The following is a 25,717-nucleotide window of genomic DNA, read 5'->3' on the forward strand; positions in this document are numbered from 1 at the left end:
TGTTCACTTGATCTGTAACTTGCAAGAACAGGAAATCCTCATAAAGCAACCAAGATAAATAATGTGATAAAATGCTAATATTTGTATTAAGAACTAATCTATTACAGTTCATTACATTGTATTAACTACAAAATGATGCCAACACCAAACATTTGAAGAGTGGAAATTCTAATGTTGAAACATCCACTTGTGATAAACCTGCTATGATTGTTCATCTCTGGCTTTTAAACTTGTGACCTTTAGCAAAGAGGATAAATACTCAAACCTCTTCCTCAGCCGATTTGCCAATCTGCTCATGTTTTCTTTCCAGTAAATTAAATCCCTACATTTTGTCTCGCTAAAATCAGTATGATCACAAATGGGTATACAGTATATGCATTATATTCCGGTAACCTGGCATGACTTTAAAAACACAACAATTTTGCAAATTAACTGTATACATCCATGTGACTTACTACTCTTCCCGCCTAATTGCTGTTGAGCTAGAAAGAGAGTGACTCATTTTCAGGGAAAGTGGCTGTGAAGGTTATGACACTAAGCTGTACCTTGTAACTTTGAGCCTAGCCACAGCGGGAGAGAAAAGTATTTACAGGAATTTGAGGGACAGAAAGGAACTGCATAGTGGTATACTAGCATAACTCACACACACTATGTTACAGTGTGTGTCACTACAACATAGTGCATCCACTCAAATTCCAGGAGAAAAAGCACTGATACACATGAGCCAAATAAATGAAAATACATCACTGAAACCGTGTTCCATGATGTCCCGACAAGGAAACGTCTTCTTAAAGTATATACTGAGAGTTCCCCCATGACAGCATTGGCCCAATATCTGAAGCGAATGATGCTGGTACTGAAAAGCAACTTGCAAATCATTCTACTAAAGTTCTCACATTATCTTTATTCTGATTTTCTTCTCCTCCAGGTCAAATACTTGTTTAGTTATTGCAATTAGCATGCTTCATTTAAAAACATTATTTATTTAAAATATTTTAAAATATTTTACTTTGCCTTCCTCCTAAAAAAGGACCCAAGGTGGCTTATATCATATTTTTATATATTGTGTGTGTGTGTGTGTGTGTGTGTAGTGCGTGTGTGTGTATACACGAGCTAAAAGCAATGTTATTCAAATATTAAGAGTCAAACAAACAATCCTATTAAAATACTAGATAAAATCATTATTAAAACATATTTAAAACAAAAGTCCAAACAATCCCATTTTTAAAAACTTCAGTTAGACAGGCAGTCATTAAGGGAAAGCCTGCCTGAAGAGGAAGGCCTTTATCTGCTTGCAGAAGGACAGCACAGATGGGGCCGGTCTGGCCTCTTGTAGGAGGGAGTTCCAAAGTCTGGAAGCAGCAGCACAGAAGGCCCTTTCCTGTGAGAGTAGTGGGACTTAGAGAAAGGCCTCCTCTGGTTATCCAAAAACCCGGGCAGGCTCATAAAGGGAGATGTGATTTTTGAAACAGCTTGTAGGGCTTTGAATTGTGCCTGGAAACAGCAGCAGTCAGTGGAGCTGCTGTAATGGGGTTATTATGATCTTCAACCCAAGTTAATAATCTGGCTGCAGTGTTTGGGATCTGCTGAAGTTTTCAAAAACATTCCAAAGGCAGCTCCATGTAGAGTTACCGTAATCCAATTGGGGTGGGTGGGAGGTAAGCAAGGCTTGTGTCACTGTGGTGTATTTGCTGACTGCCCTCTGCATACAAACAGTTTGGCTGTGCTAGCTTTCAAAGATGAGAGAGAAAATCATCCTTAGAATATGTGTATCAAGTTTCATTGCTCCCAAGAAACTGCAAAATGCTGAAGAAATGCTAGTACATGCGTTGCACATGGTTTCATTCCTCAAGGTTTTCTGTGGGGAGAATTGTGTGATCCTTGTTTAAATCCTTCTGTGGGGAGAATTGTGTGATCCTTGTTTAAAATGGGATTTAGCAAGTACTAAAGCATGTTGAGAAAAAGCTCCCCACACCAAGGCTACTCCTTCAGCATACTTCATTCCCATCCACCTCCAATCCTGGGTTTTCCTGGCAAAATGACAGTGTGCAGAGGATGTAATTCGACAGCACAGTGAAGGGCAGAAAACAAGGTTTAAAAAGTAGCCACTCCAAATGGAAGTCTAAGCAAGTCTGGAATGAGCAATAGTTTGCTAACTTTAAGCCAGGATATAAGGGAAGATGGTTCCAGGTGAAGGGGGCTTCTCGACTAAAATAAATACATAAATTAAAGGGGTTTTTTTTAGCTCCTTTTCGAAAAACTCAGAACACACAGAATTAAAAACCTGTATAAAATTGAAGCGCAGAACCATGTACTCATCTATAAGCCCTGAGCTATGGATTGCACTGCCTGTGTTATGTATCTTCTGCAAGGAATATGACATGTAAATATGCAGGATACATATCCATCAAAGAGGAGAATTATAGCAGTATGATGCCAAGGGAGAACCAAGTATTTTATTCCCCTACATCTCCCCACCAGCAAAAATGTTCAGCTGCCACTGTGATGTCACTATCACTACCACATATCTCTTAATGCAATACAGTTGCTTCAGTTTCTTCCAGCTGCCATCTTAAATAGACAGCCTCAATACACACACACACACACACACACACCGCTTCGTCTTAAAGAATTCCAAGAAAGCCAGCATATAATCAGGCCTTTACGTAAGATATTCACTAAGACAGGGGAAAGCATATGGTTTAGACCACTGAATTCATTAAAAGTGTTGTACTTACTCTTCCAGAAAATGCTGCTGAGGTCCAATAATAGAACCTGGGCGACATATTCGTACCCAAGCAATCGCTTCAGAATGTGTGAATCTGTAATGTTTCATTATATAACAGGCTATCAGTGTTCCCGTTCTTCCTAGCCCAGCTACAGTTAAGGGAAACAAAACCAAACACTGACCTTAAGGATTAAGTACATACCTTTAAAAATGCTACATATTCCATAAAATTGCTTTCTTGTTTCATGACTTTTCAAAATAACACAAAATGAGTCTATTTTAAGCACCATGGGCCTGTCATAATACAAACATCCTGTTAGATCCCACGGAGCCTTGTTAATGCCTGTCTTAACCTCCAGTACCCTTTCTATTCCTGCTCTGGATAAGGCAGAACATGCAATTGCACGATCTATGGAACAAAGATACAGTGCTTTGTCACACTAGGCAAATCAAAGGCACATGTAAACGTGGAACTACCACTGATAAGTGAAATTGCACCCCCTTGTTATGCTCTTCCTCTCTCCCTTTTAATGTGCAGGCTCACTTCCACTGAGTGAAGATTTCAGGATAGAAAATAAAAATCACACACTCATAGCTGGAGCTGGTGGGCAGGACGACTTGACCCTACATACATCCACTGCATTTCTGTATTGTTTCTACTCCATGGTTTCCCAATATTTCAGTCTCTCTAGAAAGGTGCTTCTCGTGGAATAGTTCCTGAGACAGGCAACGCCCCTCACCTCTGTTATCTAAGTACCATGTCCTCATGCTTATGCATTAGGTCCTTTCAGGGTGGCAGCAAGACAATGACTGAGTGTTGCATAGGAAGAAACATCTCTGAAACCAAGCCAATTCTCAGTTAAGGCAGTACTTTTTGCTTACAGCAGAGTTAATTTGCTGGGCCAGGAGATACAGTGTGTGTGTGGGGGTCCTGCCAGCTTCAGAGACTGCAGAGGAAACAGCCGATGGCTTCATGTGAACCCAGGCTGTGCCACTCCGGTTCTAGAAGAAAACAGACCTTTACATATTCTTCTCTGTTGCCTTAGAAAAAGGACAGGAAGAATGTGACTGGGGTTGCTTGTGGACAGGAATTTTTATTGCCATCCCACTACCATAGGAATGGCATGTTCTGCATCCAAAAGGTCATTTTTAGGGCACTGATGATAAATCTTTATGACGAAAGAGGAGCAATTAAAGAGCAGCAACAGAATCATTCAGTGGTGTACATAGGGGCCTCCACAGGAACCAATGCCCAGTTTCCAAATGAAATTAGAACAGACAGTGTAATTCGGATTATTCCATCAACAGCTATTCCTTTCTTTTCAATCCAACTTAAAGAGTACTGCTGAACTGCCAATTAGATTTCTAAAACGTACCTTTACAGTGTACAGCAATGGCCCCTTCAGCTTCCTCACAGATACTCAAGAACTGTCTCAGTATGCTGTCACTCGGCGTGCTCCCATCTATGAAAAACAGGTCGTAGTGCTCAAACCCACCATCTGTGAATCGTTTGGCCTCATAAATCTTTTTGTTGAGTCTTATGACTGTTGTTACATTGTGCTTCCTGAAGTACGGGAAATAGGCTTCGGGTGCATGCAAAGGGTATCCTAGAATAAGGAGAGGAAGAATGCCTGGGTGTTGAAATGCCTCCCCAGAAGGTGCCGGGTTGCACAAACAACAAATATAACGCCACATATTCTTACATCTTAAGAATGGATCTATTGCTAATGTAATCAACACCTAAGATGCAAATATCACCAAGGAAGCCCATGCCATTCTACAAAGTTGACCATTCAAGAGCAGCAGTTAATAGACCTTTATTTAGAGTCACAAAATATGAATGATCATGGTTAATGTTGTGAGAAACTAGAGAACAGAAACAGCACAAGAGTATTAAAAACCTCATTTCCCCATTAATGGTAAATCCAGACAAAGCATTTCTACAGAATCCCTCTCACCGCTTTGAAAGGACTTAGTTAAATTGACTCAGTTGTCTGCACTGAAGAATATGCTTAAATGCTATTCCATTGTATTAGGGTGGAGAACATGTGACCCTCCAGATGTTGGACCTCCATCAGCCCTAGGCAGTGTAGCAACTGGTGCGGAATTCTGGGACTTTCAGGGCATTACTGGGAGAGCCATGTGATCCCTACCACATAATTTATATACTGCCCCTCAATGTATGCTTTAATATAGCTTCTTTTTACAGTTCTAAACATAGTTTGGAAAAAATACCCTTTTGGACTAAAACTTCCAGAATCCTCTAGCTTGCTTGCCTGCCTGCCTCCTTGTTTATTTATTGGTTTGATTATTTATTTATTTAACTAACAAATTAACAAACTAACTAACTACCCTGCCTTTCTCCCTGTAGAAGAATTCAAGGCAGCTTACGAATGGTCCTAAAATACAAATATTAAAATATGACTGCTGTGTCAAGGTAAATTTACAGGCCTGAGCAGAATAAAGTATATTAATGAGCAGCCATAATGAACAGATGTGTAGAAACTGAGTCATGATGACTCAGCAGTGCTGAATCATGCATGATGCGAGACATAATATGATTAGACATAAGCAGATCTGTATATGTATATATAGTGGTGCCCTGCTTGACGATTACCCCGCTTGACACTGAAATCGCTTAATGATGCCTTTTTTGCGATCGCTATAGCAATCGCAAAATGATGATTCAATGGGGTTTTTTTGTTTTACGATGATTGGTTCCCTGCTTCGGGAACCGTTTTTTCGCTGGACGATGATTGAAAACAGCTGATCGGCGGGTCACAAAGTGGCTCCCTGCTGTTTTCAGGACCGATTCTTCGCTTTACAGGCATCGCAAAATGGCCACCCTATGGAGGATCTTCACAAAACGAGCAGGTATTTCCCCCATTGGAATGCATTGAACCGGTTTTCAATGCATTTCAATGGTGTTTTTTTTTCACTTGACGACGATATCGCTTAACAGCGATTTTCCTGGAACGGATTATTGTTGTCAAGCGAGGCACCACTGCATATGTGAAACTGTACAGTTGATGTATCTTCCTGCTCTGTGATGAATGCTACCTGTTATGCTGCCAGACTGAACTGCTGTAAATATCTTGTAAATACACGGTGGTGGTGGAGAAGCTGCTGGTGTGTGCATGAGTTACTCTGGACTATCTGGACTAATCAATACTCTGCTAAATCTGCTGTTTTTCCGCGTTTTCTCGCTAACATGCTGGTCAGGATGAACGAGGGATTTTGGGAGTCCAAAAAAGGAACTTTTTCAAGTTCTGTTTCTATGGGTAATAATGCAGGTGCTAGCATATCTTTCAACATAATAAAAACAATTTCATACCGAATACAAGAGTTTCAAAATTTCTGAAAATCCAAGATTAGTTTTCAGTAATAAATTGTCACTTGATCTTAAGCCATGCATTGTTTTACTAAGCTGAAATGAAACTTGTTCTTCTGACAAAAAACATACAGTTTGATAATTACAGAAATGACACATTACCCTTTGTACATTGGACTTCTTAAAAAACTCTCATTATTTTTAGCCATTACCTAAAATAGATACTGTGACAACCCCAGACCTACTGGGATATGCCACAGTTTCACTAAGCTGCCACCAACCATTCCCTGTAAGGAGTCACACAGACCAGGAATGGATTTTTAACAAATAAAGGAATAAGGTTTATTTAAATAACACACAGGGAAAATAAAATGATCAGGTGAATAAAATACAGTAACGTGGCTTAGTCTCAATCATACATACACCAGTTTGGTTCACACAGAACACCTTTCACTAAAGCACAGACCCTGAACCTATCAGTTCTGGCTAACCATACAGACACCTGAACCTATCAGGTTGGTACTGACTGACACACAGTAGTACCCTGTCTGACACACAGACTCCCACACCAGCTTCTTCTTCCCAGCTTCTCCTTCAGCTCTCCTAACTTCTCCACACAGGCTTCACATATATATACAGTACAGCCCCTCCTCCTGATGTCCCGCCTTCCACTCCCCATAGGATGGAACTTTCCCTCCAAACCCATGACAGACAGGTAACATCAGTGCTGTACGTAACAGATACTAATTTTGGCAACTTATGATTTCTACATAGGTTCTCATTTTAGATTAGAATTTTAGAACATTTTATTCATTAAGTTCTTCATTTGCCTTGTAAGGTGGTCCTGTTTCCACAAGAGAGATTATGTAGGGAAGCAGATCATTCAGATGTATCCTTGGCATTAGAAGCTCCCCACTGATGCTAAATACATTATCTTTTACCACCTATTTCCAAACTACACAAAATTCTTCCAAATATAACCTCTAGAAAGCTCACAGCTACAGAAGACTGTTGTCCGCTTACGAATATGGTCATACAGCAGAATTACAGAATAATGAAATTGGAAGGGGCCTATAAAACATCAAATCCAAACCCCTGCACAATGCAGGAATCCAAATCAAAGTACTCGTATATCTGATAGGTGGCTGTTTGATTTTTCTCTTGAATGCTTCTCACACTGGAGCACTCACCACCTTCTGAGGTAACTGGTTCCACTGCTGTACAGCATTCCTACCATTTACTAGGGAGGCTACTTGATCAAAAAATGGTCCCATTACCCTTCTACTTTTATTATGTTATAGCCCTTACAAATATCAAGTTTTCATAAATTGCAAGTTTTCCTCTGAATTTATTACTGCTTTATGCCATCAAGCTGCTTCAGAGTTATGGCGACCATATAAATTAGTGATCTTTAGAAGATCCACCATCCCTAACAGCCCTGCTCAGGTCTTGCAACTCAAGGTCAACCTCATATTTAGTCGTCTTCTCCTACTCAGGAAAACTCTCCAAAAGCTCTTGAAAGCACTACAGAAATGCTTCTGTGTTTGGGGCCTTTATCTACATAGTACCTACAAATACCTCCAGAAGTTGCAGCCTCACCTTAGCACGAAGAACTACAGACAGGGGACCAAATGCTGTATTTTGTATACTTACTGCTTCAGTGAACATACATGATTTTGAGAATATAGTCAAAGATTGTGTGTTACATACTGTATCAAGGTGGAATCAACTTACAAGAACCCTTTTCAGGCCTTCACAAGGGGAAATATTTAAGGAGTAGTTTTACCAATTTCACTTCCTGCAGTGAGCAGGAATTCAAATCCAGATCTAGTCTGTCAGGCTATCCACTATTACACCACACTGGGTATCATGCTATCAAGGACTAGCCACATGAAACACATTCAAAATTGCACTGAAACAAGGAGGAAAAAAAACCTGTACCATTTTCAATCTTGGTCTTTGGATGTGGTCCACTAAATGCTAAAAACTTCCCAGGGACAATCCAGTTGAAGTCACCATTTTCTACTCGCTATTGAAAAGAAAAGCAAAAAATAAAAAAGTTTTTAAAAATTATTCAGAACATTTTTGATCAGTTGTTTAGCTCACAAAGGATAACTGCAGTAACATTATACAATTTACCTTCTGGGCATTCCCTTGAGAAAGGTTTTTTTAAAAAGTTTTTCAATGTTTATCCAAAGTCCTTCTGCTGGGACCACATAAGCATCTCAATCTGTTTAGTTCTACTGATGAATCATCATTATGGGTTGGCAGACAATTATTCTCCTTACTGTATTCAGAAAGGCAATGGAAGTCAGCCACATAATTAAGGCTTACAAAACTAATCTTTAAAGGAAGACAAAATTAAAACTAATTAACTGTGATATATCTTCATGTGGTAAACAACAGCTTCCTGCACATGCAGAATTGCTGTCAGACCAACTATTACTCTATGAATCATCCCCTCATTATGTCAAGCAATGTACTATGAAGAACCATTGTATGTAAGCTGGAATCATTGGGAGCGATCCAACAGGATTTGCTCTTTTCACAGGAGTTTCCACACACAGAATAGGTCATCTCCTGGAAGCAATTCTCTTTCCATGAAAACAGCAACAACACTGCACTCCACTTGTCTCTAATAGCTTCTCCTTCAATTGTTTCAGCCCAGATATAGTAAGTATAAATTTCCACTGAAGCCTGAATTCATGTGTAAGAAAATCCTAGACACCCACATGGGGGAAAAAAGCATAAGTTCAACAGGGATTGGGAGAATATATGCATAATATTGAAGTGGTAGGCTATGACTCCACTGTGTATACTGCATGCATTTCTCAACTCTTATGGAGTCAGCTATCCTTTGTTATTTATTAGAAATTCCCTGTTCCTCTTCATTTTCATTAAAATAGAGCTTAGAAAAATTACATTTCTGGACAAACACAAGTATTCAAGTATTTTTAAGAACAAAAGGTTTATTTCAATACGAGCTCTCATGGACTGCAATGCACTTCCTCAACCACTAGATAGGTAAAGATGCTTTTGTTTGGACACAACTTTCAGCATCCCTCTAGAGAGCATGGCCATGACAGAAAAAATATTATTGTGTTTATGATGATTTTAGCATTTACACTGAATTATTTTGTTTTTAAAATGTGTGAACTTTCCTGTACTTACAAACACCTCCAAAATCATTACAAAGTGCAATGCCTAAATTATCCCTTTTCCCTAGAGACAGAAGGGTTTGTTTGCCCTTCACAAAACAAGTATTCACTGCTCTCTGTGTGTCTTTTACTGTTTTTAATAAAGGGTAAAAGACTGTGGGATCTAATGACACCTTCCCTCCCATTAATTATGTGTTGGGTTATATTTCTGCAACTTAATACCCATTTTAAGCTGAGGTAATTTTGACATCAAGTCATATCTTTATTTCCAGCTAGGTTTTCCATTAGATCCCAAAAGGATTACTTTCACAGGTCTGCCAAAAGGAGGCTGCTACTGTCAAAATAAATAATGGAGAGACATCAATTAGGTCTTTCACATCCCATCTATGGTACTTTATGGTAGTTGAGAGAGAGGGAGAAACATGATCTCAAAAGATCCTATACTTTGCTCTGCATTATCCTTCTTAATATGTAGGAGCTCAGCTGAAAAGAGTCCTAATTTTAAATAACTATAAGAAGATGGTAGAGCAAAGAAGAGAAATTAATTCCACATAATTCTTTTGCATTCTGTTAAAACAAAGCCTAGAAAAGATGTGCTATTCCTGTAAGGACCAGTTTCTTAACCAAGTTATATCAAAAGTTAGTATTTAACAAGCAGTGCAAGGGAGTCATACAATAATTATTAATCTACCTATCTACCCATCATTTTTCGTGCTGGAAAAATGATGGCGCGTGCACAAAATACACAGTGCTCAAGTGTTATTTTCAAACAATATTTCTGATTTAAGACATACAAAGCACCAGGGATGAGGACTCATGGCTAACAAGTTCCTGTTGAGTCAAACTTGAGTTGTACTGGCAAACTGACTCAATATTCAACTTGGAAGGATTGGGACTGAACTTGTGACTGAGTCATGTTGTTAAGTCCCTCCTTACGGGCCCCCCGCCACTATCAGCCTACCTGCCACCACCACCTTCAGAGACAGCGGGCCAACTTCCATTCCCGCAGCTGCCTCCTCCCAACCATGTGCCAACCAGCCGATAGGCCGGCAGACGCCCAGCATCAAGGAAAGGTTACCCTGGCTTTTTGATTCATTTTGCCAAAGAAAACATCATTTGCCAAATGACAATTTATCTGGACTATGTATTTATCTATCTTTGCCAGCTGAAAATCTTTGAGTGCTCTGAGGCTGCTTCTGAAAGACTGTCAGTGTTAATTCCCAAACCAAATAAACTGCACAAAATTGTAAATTGCAAATTGTGATAATGAGGCCACCAGTGTTCCTTTTAACACTTCTAACTATATTAAGAATCTTTCAAATAGTTTCAAGGCTCTAAGTATGTCTTTGCCTTTACACTTTTATTATGAAGAAAATTGTAAAACAGTTGATCCATTAACCATGTGCCAATTATACACAGAACCTCCTGATCAGGAAAAACTCACAGCACTTAGCAATCCAGATACACTTGTGTCTCATAAATGTCACACTCAAACTGGGCCTAATGTGTCTGTTCAAAAGATGCACACACCTCATAGTGCTCGTATTCATCTACATCAAATGTCTTGAAGTCAACAAATCCATGCTGTAAGGCCTAGGGGAAGAAAGATATCAATAAAGTAAAATAAATAAATAAGTTCTACAGTTATTTTTTTCTTCCTGTTTTAGATATTTGCAATACAAATTTTATATCCTATATGGATGCAATGTTTGCCACAATGTACATTCCACATTCTGTTTTGTTTCATACTATACTATTTTCGGTACTGGCCTTCAACTGTAATAAAGTAAATTTAATGTCAAGTTATCGTGCAACATCCAAAGATGCTAAGCATTTGAATTAGCCACCTGCCATTTTACATCTTTATAGATAGAAATTTTGCATATTTAACAAGACAGGTGGGTCCTGACTAAAACCGCCCCAAAATGTGGGGGAAGGGCTCCAGATGCTTCCTCTAGAGCTACCAGCCACCTTGTCTTATAATATGTATGCTGTATTTGAAAAGACTCCACACAATATCTCCTAACTCTCTGTTTTGCTCTTATTACTTCAAGGCAGAGATAGGCACTTACTGTGGTTCAGTGTGATTTGGCTGATCAAGCCCACAGATGTTGTGCAAGTACCGCAGATGCCATGCTCCACCTCCTCCTGCAGGCACCCCATCACAGGTAGTGCTGCAGGCTTCCCTCAGTGGGCACCCATAGGAAGAGGTGGGGCATGGAATTCAGGGCGCCTGCAATCTGTGGATTCAATCAGCTAAACTGCACTGACCTTCTGAAAGTGTCTGTCTCTAATTAAAGGACTACAAATATGTAGTTCCTCCCTGAGGGAACCCATTCTCCCTCAAAGTACCGTATTTTTCGCACCATAAGACGCACTTTTTCCCCACAAAACAGGGGGGGTGGAAAGTCTGTGCGTCTTATGGAGCGAAGAAAACAGATTATATTTTCCTGTTTTCTTCTCCTAAAAATTGGTGCGTCTTATGGAAAGGGTGTGTCTTATGGAGCGAAAAATACGGTAATTTTCCTTCTTGAAGGACCAACTCTCAACCCATAAGCCAAGACCGCATGGAAAATGTTTCCATGAAACTGTATGAGGAAGGAAACGAAGAACTGTGATACCATACCTCTTGCTCCTAGGAGGTAATGTAATGGTATTTACCATGACGACTATGACTATAAGCTTCAAGTTGACTAAGCAAGTTAGCTGGCAGACCAGGGTCACTTACATGTGAAGGAAGACTCATCACTGAGGGTCAGCACTATGTGGTAAGTCTGAATTATAGGATCATCAAGTGTTCAAAATAACCCATTCCCTAGAGCATTTTTGTTGTTTGCATTACCTTTTTTATTCCTTGCAGGCAGTCCAGAATAGTTAGGTTATATGTACAGTTCCCAAATGATGCATCCCTACAAAGAGAATGTTATGACAAATGAATACAAAACATTGATATACATCAGGGGTGGGCAATTAATTTCTACAGGGGGGGCCACATGAAAAATCTGAACTGTGTTCGGGGGCCAAACCAACTTTACTTAAAATTAAAATGAAAAAATGGTGTTATGATTGTTTTTCTTTTAAACTTGTTAATATTCACAAATATTAAAGAGTTTTTTTGCGGTATGTTTAAGATAAGCAACTGATCAACTTTAGACAAAAAGCTATAAATGGTTTTGATGTTCAAAACTGTTCGCGGGCCTGACAGGAGCATTTCGCGGGCCGTATGTGGCCCTCAGGTCGCATTTTGCCCAGGTCTGATATACATGGTCCCAAAAGGTGGGAGAAAACAGTATACATTTCAGCTGTGAAAAGTTAAATCTCAGCATTTAATTAATTACCGTATTTTTTGCTCCATAAGACGCATTTCCCCCCCAAAAAATGTGGGGGGGAAGTCTCTGCGTCTTATGGAGCGAAGGCGGCGATTTTGCCCCCGCTGGCCCCGTGGGGGGGAGCGTGTCGCAAGGGTCCGAGTGAGCCTTCCAAGACCCTTGTGCCGCTCCCCCTACCCCCACGGGGCCAGCACGGGCAAAATCGCCAGCTTCCAGGTGGGGGGAGCATCGCAAGGGTCCGGGAAGGCTCACTCAGACCCTTGCACCGCCCCCCCACCCCCCACGGGGCCAGTGTGGGCAAAATCACCACTGCTGGCCCCGTGGAGGTGGGGGTAGCTGCGCAAGTGTCCTGGAAGGCTCACTCGGACCCTTGCGACGCTCCCCCCACGGGGCCAGCGAGCGCGAAATCACCAGCTTCTAGGACTTTTTCTAAGTCTTTCAAGCCTCAGAAAAGGTCCAAGAAGCTGGCAATTTTGCCCGCGCTGGCCCCGTAGGGGGTTGGGGGGAGCGGCGCAATAGTCTGAGTGAGCCTTCCAGGAGCCTTGCACCGCTCCTGGAACACACCCTAGGACCCTTTAGAGATTCACCCTGCCCCCTGGGGGTCAGGGGGTGAAATCGCCACCTTGTGGGACTCTTTTGAGGCTTGGGAAGATTCAGAAGAGTCCCAGAAGCTGGCGATTTCGCCCCATCTGGCCTCCGGGGGGGCTGGGTGAGCCTCCAAAGGGTACTAGGGTGTGTTCCATAAGACGGACCTCTCCATAAGGCTCACCAATTTTTAGGAGAAGAAAATAGATTTTTTTTTCCTGTTTTCTTCTCCTAAAAATTTGGTGCGTCTTATGGAGTGATGCGTCTTATGGAGCAAAAAATACGGTAATTTTTTTAAATTTACAAACCTCTTTTCATTCAAAATAGGGTTCAGAAAATTACGTATAACATTTTAAAAGAACAAACATAACATTAAAAGCCATAGAATTAGAAATCAGTAGCAATGAAACTTTTCAAAACATCCTGATGATTACACCCATGCACCCATGTAGATACAGCAATCTTTTACTAACTGAATATACTTTTGTTCATTTATAAAGTTAACAGGATGAACTTTAAAATGGTAATAAAAGATTTTTTAATGTGGCAAAGCTTTGTGCTCTGAGTAATTTGATTTGATTCATACTTATTGGATTATTTCTATAGCCAGTTTTCACATGTACTTTTATAACGAATATGATTAATAAATGCCTTCAAAGGTTAGACGAGAGGAGCAATGGCTCAAATGAAAGGAAAAGTGGCAGAAAGAGAGCATAGGTAGAACCCAAACTGAATTTTCTTTCAGACTTACACTTAAGTACCTTTACTGGGATTAACAATTATTTTAATGCTTTGTCTACTTTATAAAACCTAGTAACATTTGCAGATACTATTTTCTCAGAACAAGCAACACATCCGACCACTGAAAGTGAAAAAAAAAGTTGCTAGTTCTACTTGGAGGAGACCTTGTGAATGAATAAGACTTGTTAACATGGATGTTAAGTCACATTAGCTGAAATCCTGTTTATGCAGCTACACTGAAGGATGAATTTACCATCAGTGGCGATTTTCAGAAATGAAGGACTCTTCTGTCCCACGGCTCTTGATGGCTTCCCCAAGAGAAAAGGATTTTACAGGAGTATCGGGACTTCTGGAGGGGGTGGGGGTAGGATCAGGAATATTTTATTTCTGAAAAATTGGCATAGCATAGCTTCAGGAACATGATTTCAGCCACTGATTTAAAATGTCTGCTCTAGTTGGGACTAGTAAATGAATTTAGCCCAATGAAATAAGATGACAGTTCTCTATTATATCAGTCAAAAATACTCAGAAATATAAGAGCTTATGCAAAACAACCAAGTACCGTGTTTTCCAAAAAATAAGACAGGGTCTAATATTAATTTTTGCTTCAAAAATGCATTAGGGCTTATTTCCAGGGGATGTTTTATTTTTTTCATGTACAGCAATCTACATTTATTCAAATAGAGCCTTGTCATCTTCTTCTGTTTGCTGCACAATGGTGGAGGTCAGGCTTTCACTTAACTAGGGCTTATTTTTGGAGTAGGGCTTATATTAGAAGCATCCTGAAAAATCATACTAGGGCTTATTTTCAGGTTAGGTCTTATTTTTGGGGAAACAGGGTAACACTTACCACTACCTCACTTAAAACAGCGCAATTACCAGCACATTTGAACTTAAATTAATAAACATCTTTATTCAAAACAGATATTACACAGACCTTGTATTTAAACATTATTTTTATGAATTTAAGGTAGGAATTATTGTATTGCAAGGAACTAAGGATACACTAGAGATAGTAGTTTTAGCTGTACTGCAACAGACTGGTATGAACAGCTAGGAGAATAATCCGCATACAAATCCCGTTTCAATACTCTGCAATGTGTCTCACTATAAGTACTCCTTCACATGTGCATGTGTCAAGATCCCCATCTATTAAGCTTACTTTCAAAGAACATGAAATATATGGTTTACTTTTTTATGTTACAGAATAAGTATTAAGAAAAAATTAATGGGAAATCTGGAGTGCTCATTGTGGTATAACATCTGAAGCCCATTATTATTATTTTGTAAAAAGCATTTAAAACAAATCAGTATTAAAATATATGTAGCATTTATTTGGAGTTTTATCCAAAGAACAAAAATCAGACTTTTGTAATGCATTATATGGCTAATAAAGTATTAGTACAACTCGCAAAGAATTCTGGGTTGGAAATTCTGCATGGGAAAAGTCAGAATGACAACATGACCTCCTGTGCTTTGAGAGTGAAAACCTAAATATAGACATTTGTTTAATAATTCACAATCTCCTGGAAATGTAGTGTTTGAGGCAGTCTGGTCAGAAAAATGAGCAACAACAAAAACACAGATGAGGCATTAGATTTTAACAAGAAAATACAGACACGCTAAGAGATTTAAGTTATATTTTAACCACATCAATAACTAGTTTTAAAGGTGCTAAGACTGAATAAGAGTTTGGATTAATCACTGTTGTGATAGTTTGAATTCTACATGCCATGCAGGACCCCAGATGTGCATGGATAGATTCTACTAACTGGATAAGGGAAAAATACCCCATGTGCATCCTCAGACATACTCTAGTAACTCATACGCTGAGGCTGTCATTCAAACCCCCCTCCATAACCACAGCATTAACCTTTAACATATAAATATGCAGATTAGCCTCTGCAGGACACACATTCCTTCAGCCCTGTCCCATCAGGAGTGTGGCGCTTAGGCTTCTGGTAAATGTTTGACCCTACTGAGGTTGCTCATCTCAGCTGTAGAGTACAGTGGACCCTTGACTTACAGACGGCTTGACTTACAGACTTTTTGAGTTACAGACTTCTCTGGCCGCAAAATTTAGGTTTGACTTGCAGACTGAGATTTGATTTACAGACCAGAAAAAAACCAAAATGGAACAAAAACGGCCTGTTACGGGATTAATCAGTTTTCAATGCACTGTAGGTCAATGGAGACTTGACTTACAGACTTTTTGACTTGAGAACCGCCTTCGAATACGGATTAAGTTCTCAAGTCAAGACCCCACTGTATTCAGTTTTGTCCAAAGTACTGTGACAAGAGAGCCCTCGTAGTTATTCCTCGATTAGAAATTAGAGATGTCAGTCACAAAATTACACTTTTACTCCTCTCCTTGTCCTATAGATGGGGAGATACCAATTTTAACTATGGTTCTCAAAATCTCTTTTGAATCTCAGGGAAGACTCTGATTTTCTCTGACAGACTTTTGATTACCCTTTCTTTTGTTCCTGAATCTGTCCAGACCAATTTGATTTATCTTAGATCAACCTGAACACATACACTCCTTGTTTTTACAGAGGGTAAATGTGATCAGCTTTACAACCAAAAATATAGGAAGGGGTGGGCGACAACAAAAGCAGTTTTAGCTGACTCCCTTAACTCTTGGCCACTAAGAGTCACAAAAACAGCTTGCAAATCAACAGTGAGGGAACTAACAGTTTATTTGTATTCTGCCCATCTGGCTACAAGGCCACTCTGGGCGGTTCACAGCAAAACAATACAACAATAACAACCTTAAATACCCTGTTTCCCTGAAAATAAGCCCTAACCTGAAAATAAACCCTAGTATGATTTTTCAGGATGCTCGTAATATAAGCCCTACTCCAAAAATAAGCCCTAGTTAAGCGAAAGCCTGCCCTCCACCATTGTGCAGCAACCAGAAGAAGATGGCATGACTGTATTTGAATAAACGTAGATTGTTGTACATGAAAAAAATTAAAACATCCCCTGAAAATGAGCCCTAATGTATTTTGGAGCAAAAATTAATATAAGACCCTGTCTTATTTTCAGAGAAACAAGGTAATAAGTACATAAACATCACAATAGTATAAAAATAAGCAATAAACATATACTAATAATTGAAATTAAATATATATAATATATAATATGAAGGTAGCCTCCCAATCACTGGAAACTTTTGTCCACTGCTGTTACAGGAATTATGACCTTGAAATCACCTTTCTTTCCTTTTGAATCAGAGACCAGCACGTTCTGACAAGCCCAGAATGTCTGTGGTCAAACTTAACAAAGCTATAATTGTAATATATCCATTTCATAGCAACAAGTACCAATGTTGGTCACTCTTCCAAATAAGGAAGTACACTCATGGGTAAATCATTCTCTGGTTGTGTAGAAGGCTCCACATTTATGTATAGATATTAAAGTCTCCCTCCCCACTATTTCTGGTAATGTCCAACTAATTTCCCTCCTAATTTTTAAAATTAGCAATGCACCAACAACTAGCATTTGTTGTGTTTGCAGATGTTTCTCCATGTCTGATAATTACCGAGTAAACTCTCCAGCTCAACTCTAGAATACTGTAGATTAAATTAACAATACAATTCAAGAATGTCGAAAAGCCTCAAAACTATTTTCATGTCCAAACTGAAACAGACATGACTGCAGTGTGAAATTCCCATTTATAACAATTTACAGTGGTGCCTCACATAGTGACGTTAATCGGTGCAGCAAAAATCGTTGCAAAGCGATTTCGTCGCTATGCGATTTTAAAAAACCCATTGGAATTCATTGAAACCCCTTCAATGCGTTCCTATGGGCTTACAATTGACCTTTAAGCGAAGATCCTCCATACGGCGGCCATTTTCGGTGCCCGGTTAGCGAGGAATCCGTCCCTAAACACAGTGGGCGGCCATTTTTTTACCCAGTGGCCATTTTGGAACCGCCGAACAGCTGGGGGAAAATCATCGCTTTGTGATAATCGGTAAGCAAAACAGTACCGATCATCGCAAAGCAATTTTTCCCCATTTAAAACATCACAATGCGATCACAAAAAGTTCGTTGGTATGCGATTTTGTCGTTAAACGGGGCACCCGTTAAGCGAGGCACCACTGTAGATAGAAATTCATTCCCTGTGTCTATACAGAAAGCTCCCTAATTAGTGCAATACTAATCAAGAACTGCTACCATCAGTATTTTTTCCTCCATTAGTTCTTTTAGTACTTCAATAATTTTATGAGGAATGCTATTCCTCAGGAAGAGATACTATTTTGCTACCTCTCAAAAAGAACAGATAATTTTAAGAAAGAGAATTTTAGTTGTGAAGTAGCTTCCTTCTGGTCTGTTATATTGCACAGACAGAAATCTGCGGCACATTAAATTTATGCATACATATCTTACATAAAAATTATATTATCTTTTAACCTCAGCAAAAAAGTTTATTTTACTGTAACTTTAGATGGATGTTCTTATAATTTAAATGGGCTAATCTAATGCAGTTTAAAGCAATTCTCAATATCAAAACAAACAAAAAACAACTCCCCCCAAAAAAACCAAGACACTTTTTCACTCTTTTTGGGTTCTTAGGATACAATATATATCACCATTAAGAATTGTTTACACATAGCCTCTTGCTGTATGACAGACTGGCATTATACAGTGGTGCCTCGCAAGACAAATGCCTCGCTGGACAAAAAACTCGCAAGACGAATGGTTTTGGCGATGGGATTGATGACTCTCAAGATGAATGTTCCTATGGCCTTGCTTCGCAAGACAAATGTTTTCCATTTTTTGTCCCTGCCTCATGTTTGCTGATTTTTAAATGTTTTTCTATGTTTAAAAAGGTAAAAGTTTGTTGACTGAAATTTTGGAAATCAACTGCACAATATGTATGGCTTTAAAGAGCACTTAATAAACCGTTTCTAAACCAAATTTGACTTTGTTCTGACTTTTTGTGCCCACAGGAACGCATTAATTAGATCTCAATGCATTTCTATGGGAAAACATGTTTCGCAAGACAATTTTTTTGCAAGATGACATTAACCGCGGAACGAATTAAATTCGTCTTGCGAGTCACCACTGTATCTAGGCGAAGAATCAGACTGTACCACAAGGTCTGAAAGACAATATCTGATTAATGAAGCTTTTATTTAAATCAAAAAAGGTGACTCAAAAATGGAATGATCTTATCAAGATTAACTTTGTCAAACGATTAAAATAAACAACATGCCATTAACAATATTTCATTCTATTATGTATTGTAAATTAAGGAATATGAAAGCAATATGGCTTCACACGGTACCATCGCAAATTCATAAGAGGCCTGCTGTGACACCATAAAGCCCCACTTGCACAAGAGTTGTCCTTATTCAAATAGATGTCCGTGCTTCAAACAGCCCTGCTTACCCTTATGATAGAAGGTCCTCAACACCTCCTTGTGTGAACTCCACAGAAGTTAAACTGCTTGTGCTACGGTCACTGCAGGGATGGTTTGACCACACAAGATCATGGGCACAGTAATTTTCTGTCTGTAAGGTTTAAAGTAATTGACTAACCTTCTAATGATGAACTACAAAATGCTAACATTCACAAGAAAACAACCTGAAAAGTTAATTTCAGAGGTGAAAAGTTCTCCACCTCTAAAGTTAATTAACTTTTAGAGGTGGAGAACCTGTGGTCGTCCAAATGGTCCTGAACTACAACTCCCATAGATCACTGGTACTACTACTAAAGTAGAAGGGGATGGGAGTTGTAGTTCAACCATACCTAGGGAGGCAACATGCTTCCCATGGCTGCTTTGAAACGATTGCTTATGTCACTCTTAAATAGGAAACTATGATACTTTTGAAGTGTTAGAAGTTTTGCAACTACAGCTGAAATCCATCTTGTTTCAGTCCGTCTCTTTTCAGAAACCTGGGATGCGCCTGACAAGTCAAAGGAAACGAGGCTTCAAGTTTATTAAAAGACATTCTGTGAGGTGCTTCTCTTTTGATCACTCTGTTGTCACTTCAGTTCTGCCATACATGTAATGAAGGCCAGAGAAAGGCATTTTTCTTTTAAGCAGTCCCTCAAAAACTATCTGGTCATGGATGTAGGGAGCTTCTGACACATGCAGTATGTTATACATTGTGAACAATGGGGTTGGCAAACCCTACTTTTGTTTCTTTACACACAATTAAGAATCCTGCTTGAACCTTAACTAAAAAGATTTTTAAGCATTCCACTCCAATTTTAAATAATATGCTACTAATAATAGTATCTTAGACCTACAGAGCTAGAAGGAACTCTATCCTGGCAAAGAGGCACAGTGGGAAATTACTCTCCCAACCTCTACCTCCGTAGCCAGAGACCTAAACCATTAAGCTACATTACTTCAAGAAAGCACATGGGAAGACAGCCTCCTCATTTGTGTATGCATGACAACTTTTCAGCTGGTGTACAGAAGGATGTATTACCTCAGATTTCCTTAACTGCAGTGCAATAATGGTGAATAGACTAAGACCTTCTCAATCTCAGACTTTCTAGAATTCTCTTGTTTCCCCAATGGCTCTGAGTTAAGTGGGACTCAGGTTAGCCTTAATAAATGTCGCAAATGTGGTAATTAATCACAGACAGATCCAGCAGGAATTCATGCTGGGAAGGGAAATGATGTCATGGTCCTTTCCTTCATTTCTGCAACCTCTGTAAAGAATGAAGGCAGTAATGACTGCAGCAAACCTTTTTTAGATGGAAAGAACCTAGCAACTATGTACTTGAGGAACTCTTCCAAGGTTTAAGGTTCAGATACTTAGGTGCTTTCAGTATGTCTCTTATTATATTATGTTGATTTGTTTACCTCTTTAATTAAATCTTTTCAGTGGCATCCCCTAACTGGTGGAATTCCCTCCCTGATAACTGTGCTTGGCTTCCTCCCTTGCAGCCTTTGAATACAAGACTTTTGTGTTCTTATGAATTTTATATTGAATTTCATCTTGTGCCGTTTTGCCACCCCACTGTTGTACTGCTTTTCACATTTTAAATATATATCACTTTGTGAGAGTTTTCGCTCAAATGGCAGAATCATGTTCAAACTTACAACTTTGGAATGCTAATTGAGTAAGTGGTTTGCGCCCTCTGGGGCAGGGGTGTCTGTTACATCAGTGGTCCCCAACCTTGGGCCTCCAGATGTTCTTGGACTTCAATTCCCAGAAATCCTGGCCAGCAGAAGTGGTGGTGAAGGCTTCTGGGAGTTGTAGTTCAATAACATCTGGAGGCCCAAGGTTGAGGACCACTGTGTTACATGACTGGTTTCACATTGGCTGCAAAATCAGTTATGTGATGAATATCTTGCCAAAGGGTAGAAACCGCTTCCACAATGACCACCGCATACACTGTTTCCTCAACAGGGTTCTGGCTTAAGAGTCTTTGAAATAATAGCATTCTTTTCTGTGTGGAGGAGACAACTTTTATACGGCTCCTGTATCTCCACCTGGGAGAGGCGCCTATACAACACTCTCTCCCTGTAGGCACAAGAGCCTTCCTGCCTGCCAAAGTTTATTCGGTTTCTTGCTGTGGTCTGGCCAGCCATATGAGACCGGCACTGCCTGAAGACAACAACAGGCAAAGCAAAAGGGAGCATTGCAAACAGCTTTTGCTGAACACCAGCTGTGGCAGTCCAACAGCACCTTCTCTAGTCATTTGCATGGTAACCAGGTCATTTTTGGTTGTCTGTATCAGGAGAGTGCATTCTCTAAAGCAGTGGTTCTCAAACTTTGATCCCTAGATGTTTTTGGACTGCAACTACCACAAATCCTGGCCAGCACACAGCAGATGGTGAAGACTTCTGGGAATTGCAGTTCAAGAACATCTGGGGACCCCAGTTGGAGAACCACTGCTCTAAAGTATAGGCAACACATTAAGGATGGGAGAAGAACAAGAGTTAGGCAATAAAAGCCGATAAAAGAAGGTTCTGAACAATATAAATGGGTATTGCTATTAGTTGTAAAACAAACGTTGTCAAATTCCACTACAACAGATCCTTCTGGAAGCCAGAATGTCTGGCTGAGAGAAAATGGTATTAGGAACTTAATGTAAGTGCCCTCACTGCAGTATTAATCTCTTCAGCCAGCATTAACTTGTTCCCCCACCCCCTTCCACCATGGAACTACACAATATATCTGATCAAGCTGCATACTTGCATTTCAGTAGTAATGTGCCTCTGTAGCCCTTAAATGAAACAATGGCTGAACTTCTAAGCAGATTAATACTATTTCCCAGGTTATTGAGCTAAATCAAATCAGACTCATTTGAAAAAACACAAATGTACATAGATGCACTAAAGAACTGCTATTCACACAGTGAATCTGTCCTACAAACCCAGAAGATGTAAGAGACTCAAGAGCAGGATCTTTTCCACAGCAGCACCAAGGTTGTGGCATTTGTTACCAAGAGAGACTCATGCTTCACTTTAGACATTCACTCAACAGGTTTAGGTGGCCATGATTATTTTGGGGCAAAATCCTGCTGGAATAGTTCCGCTGGCCTAAACTGGACCACGGCACTAGAAAATATTAATTTAAATAAACAATAAGCTTCCCACCCCCCCCTCTTCTTTTCAGCTTCTGAGGCTGTGACAGCCTCCTCGCACGTCACAAAGGAGGTGCCACGTCACTCTCACACACTCACTCTATTCACGCTGCCACCAACCATTCCCTCAAATGACTCTTCAGACTAATAAATGATTTTGAAATTAAAAACTTGTGTTTATTGGTTACAACAAAAGGAATGGTAAATCACTTTAATAACTCAAATAATAAGGCAATCAATATAATAAAGTATCAATCACTCACACACTCTCTCACAGACCCTCACTATATAGCACAGTTCTTCACAACAGGAACAAACCCTAACACCCTAACCGGTCTCTAACCAGTCCCTATCTGGTCCCTATCTAGTCCCTATCTAAAGCACTCACACCCATTCACTCCCCTTATATACACTGGCTCCACCCCTTATGTCCCACCTTCCGTCACGCTATTCGCAGATGACATGCTGCTACAGCAATGACGGACAGGTGGCTTCCAAGCTACCATAACAGAGGCTCACTAGGGCTTTTTGCCCTGAGGAAGCCTTTGAGAGGTTCAGAAAGGGGGCAGGACCTTTTGATACTCAAAAATCTTTGCTGGATCAGCACTGGCTGTGATCCAGTGGGGGTTTTTGACTTTCAAAGTCTCTCCCCCCCCCATTCCAAGGTTCCCAAAGGCTTCCTCAGTGCAAAAAAGGAGGTCTAGAAGACTCAGAAGCTGAAACTGGAGGATGGGGGGAATTTAAATTAATTTAAATCTATGATTTCCGGTGCTCCAGTTTATGCTGGCACAAAATTACACAATAGGATTTTGTTCTTTATTTATTACATTTACAGTATATCCTGCCTTTCATTCAATGGGCTCATGACAGCGTGTGTGAGACTTTCCTGTTCTCCATTTCATCCTTTTAACAACTTCCTGGAGCAGGATAAGCTGAGAGACTGTAACTGGCTCAAAATCACCCAGTAAGCAACATAGTCAGGGATTTCAACCTAGGTCTCCTGAATCTTAGTTCAACACTCTAACCACTGCAACATTCTGGCTGAAACACATTTGAAAATGCTTTGCTAGAGATAGTTGTAGGTTTTAATGTTTGCCCTTGAAGGACAAGGGGAGAAATTTTGCATGGCATTTAGTGTTTTTGCTTTAATTCCGATGATTTTTTGAGTCGGTTGATTATTTTAATATTGCTTCTGCTCTTAATTAATGAAGGCGCTCCAAGTGGCCTTTCAAGGTGACAGAAACATGGTATAAGTTGTCCAATAAATAAATGACAGACTTATTTTTGTAACCACTGTGTACACTATTTTTCCTAAACATGCCCTGCAAAGGTATGCAAAGACTACTACCTAAACTCGGGGCATTGCTACTACCTTTTTTCAGCTGGTGACAAATGTTTTAAATTTGGTCTTGAGAAGCACATTCTGGATGATTAGACTTCATAATCCAGGTATTAATTCACAGAAGTCAAAAGGCTAATTTTCCACTCAAACATGAGAGGCAGTAATTGAAAGACTCCTGATGGTAGAATCCTCTGTTTTAAGTCCTAGTCCCACCAAGTCAGCATTATGTAGGCTTCAAATCAACATCCTTGTTGCTGGTTTTAAAGGCTGGGTGCCTCCTGCTCAGGATACACTTCTGCCAATCATCTAAACGCCAGGTGATTGCAAACAGCTCTGAAATAACAAAGCTTTGATCCCTAGCGCTTTGCCAAACTCTTTAAGCAGCAGCATCAGTGGCAATTGTTCACTAATCAGAAGGATTATCAGGAAATGCCAACAGCATGCAGCTCTCTTGGCACTTTTTACTGAAAAACCAGGAACTAGAGGCAAAGCCACTGCGACAGCGATAATGACAAACCATCTGCTTTGACCTTAAAACCTGATTCTTGGGTATCTGTGACTCATATCTATTCCTGCAGTGTTAATAAGCCATGGCTAATGCAGCATTCATATACCCTAGAATCAACACAGAACCACTTCTCTACAAATAAATCTTCCAAACACTGAAACTGTCAAGACTTTGTTGGTCCAAATACTGTACATCGCATGGCAATGAATGAAAGCATTATACAATTGTAGCGGACAGTTATAGAAATGTCTTGTCTCACAGTGGATGAACTGCTTAACGGTGGACATTTGTTTAATACCTTAATTGTCTTAGTCCATGAAGCACAGACCAGTCACATTTTAGGAGATCCTTCAATAATATGTAATTTACAGACTGAACTGGCACATCCTTGTGATTCCACAGAAGTGCAACCTTTGATCTTGGGCACAGTGTTGATTGCCTTGGGAGCATCAGTTATAATTTAAAACAGATTTATAACCCTTATGACAGTAAAATAGATATTAAAATGTGTCAGTAATGCTCTGTGAAGTCATAATAGGTAGGAGTTAAAACATTTTTTCCTAGCAATTGGCACAAGACTCAAGTACCCTGAAAACTCTTTGCCCCTTCCAACAACCCGAACATGAAGCCTAAAAAAAAAAAGTGCAACCCCTTTAATTTTCAGATTTACCCAGGTTATAGATTAAATGGCAGGGTTGCTGGGGAATAAAAAGTAGATGGGATACATGTAGCATTTTAAACAACAAAAAATACTATATGGAAATGTAATTCCAGTTATCATTGGTAGACATACCTAAAAGGAAGATAGGGTGGATTAGATCCAGACAGAAGTATCCGATAAGCTTCTTCTGGTGTTTTCTTCAAATACATTACCTGCAAAGAAAACCAACATGAAGCAACATTTCATCTTAAAAAGCAAAAATATAATTGTTAAACAACATACTGTATTTGTCTCAGAATATAATGCTTTGATATGAATTAGATGTGGCCTGGATTTGTGGAAAGTCTGTTCTTTAGCCTTTGTTATACAGTATTTTGATGCTCTAGTAGGTCAGACAAATCTCATTGTTCTGAACATACTGATGCCCATATTATGTTTGACAGAAGAACCTCAGCAATTGAACTGCTTCCTAGCAAATACTGTACATGACTCAATGCATGTTGTAAACATCCATTAAGCCCCTCCTCCACCTCTCTAAGTCTACTCTCCTGAATGAAAGCAATAATTTATGAGCTTTGTTTACCAGGGAGGGATGGACCAAACATTATGACCTGGCTTATGCTAAACAACCAGATTTTTGGTCAATGCCTTCATTTGAACTGGCGCTGACTCCAAATCTTTAAAAACCTGCAGTATTTCACTGAAACACCTGCAGCTGTCACAGAGAAATCTAAGCTCACTCCCACACCAAGCCACATATTGCCTCTTTACAGTT

General features: G+C 39.7%; 1 protein-coding gene across 6 annotated transcripts in view; it reads right to left on the reverse strand.

Annotated features, from left to right (window-relative positions):
* The window catches only part of CDC14A (cell division cycle 14A), a 70,402-nt gene that overhangs the window by 17,498 nt on the left and 27,187 nt on the right, over positions 1–25,717 (reverse strand). For 5 of the 6 annotated variants that reach the window (XR_013544299.1, XR_012086517.2, XM_072998011.2 and 2 more), the window contains 6 exons: positions 25,075–25,154; positions 12,060–12,126; positions 10,748–10,810; positions 8,001–8,088; positions 4,105–4,335; positions 2,739–2,877 (listed from right to left, as the gene is read on the reverse strand). Coding sequence is in view for 4 of the 6 variants with exons in the window: in XM_072998011.2 (XP_072854112.2) it covers positions 2,739–2,877; positions 4,105–4,335; positions 8,001–8,088; positions 10,748–10,810; positions 12,060–12,126; positions 25,075–25,154 (668 nt within the window). In the remaining 2 variants the exon portion in view is untranslated. The remainder of the gene's footprint in view (positions 1–2,738; positions 2,878–4,104; positions 4,336–8,000; positions 8,089–10,747; positions 10,811–12,059; positions 12,127–25,074; positions 25,155–25,717) is intronic. The other variant, XM_072998012.2, reaches the window with a different exon arrangement.

The sequence above is a fragment of the Pogona vitticeps genome, chromosome 4, assembly GCF_051106095.1.
Source record: "Pogona vitticeps strain Pit_001003342236 chromosome 4, PviZW2.1, whole genome shotgun sequence".
Taxonomy (NCBI): Eukaryota; Metazoa; Chordata; class Lepidosauria; order Squamata; family Agamidae; genus Pogona; species Pogona vitticeps.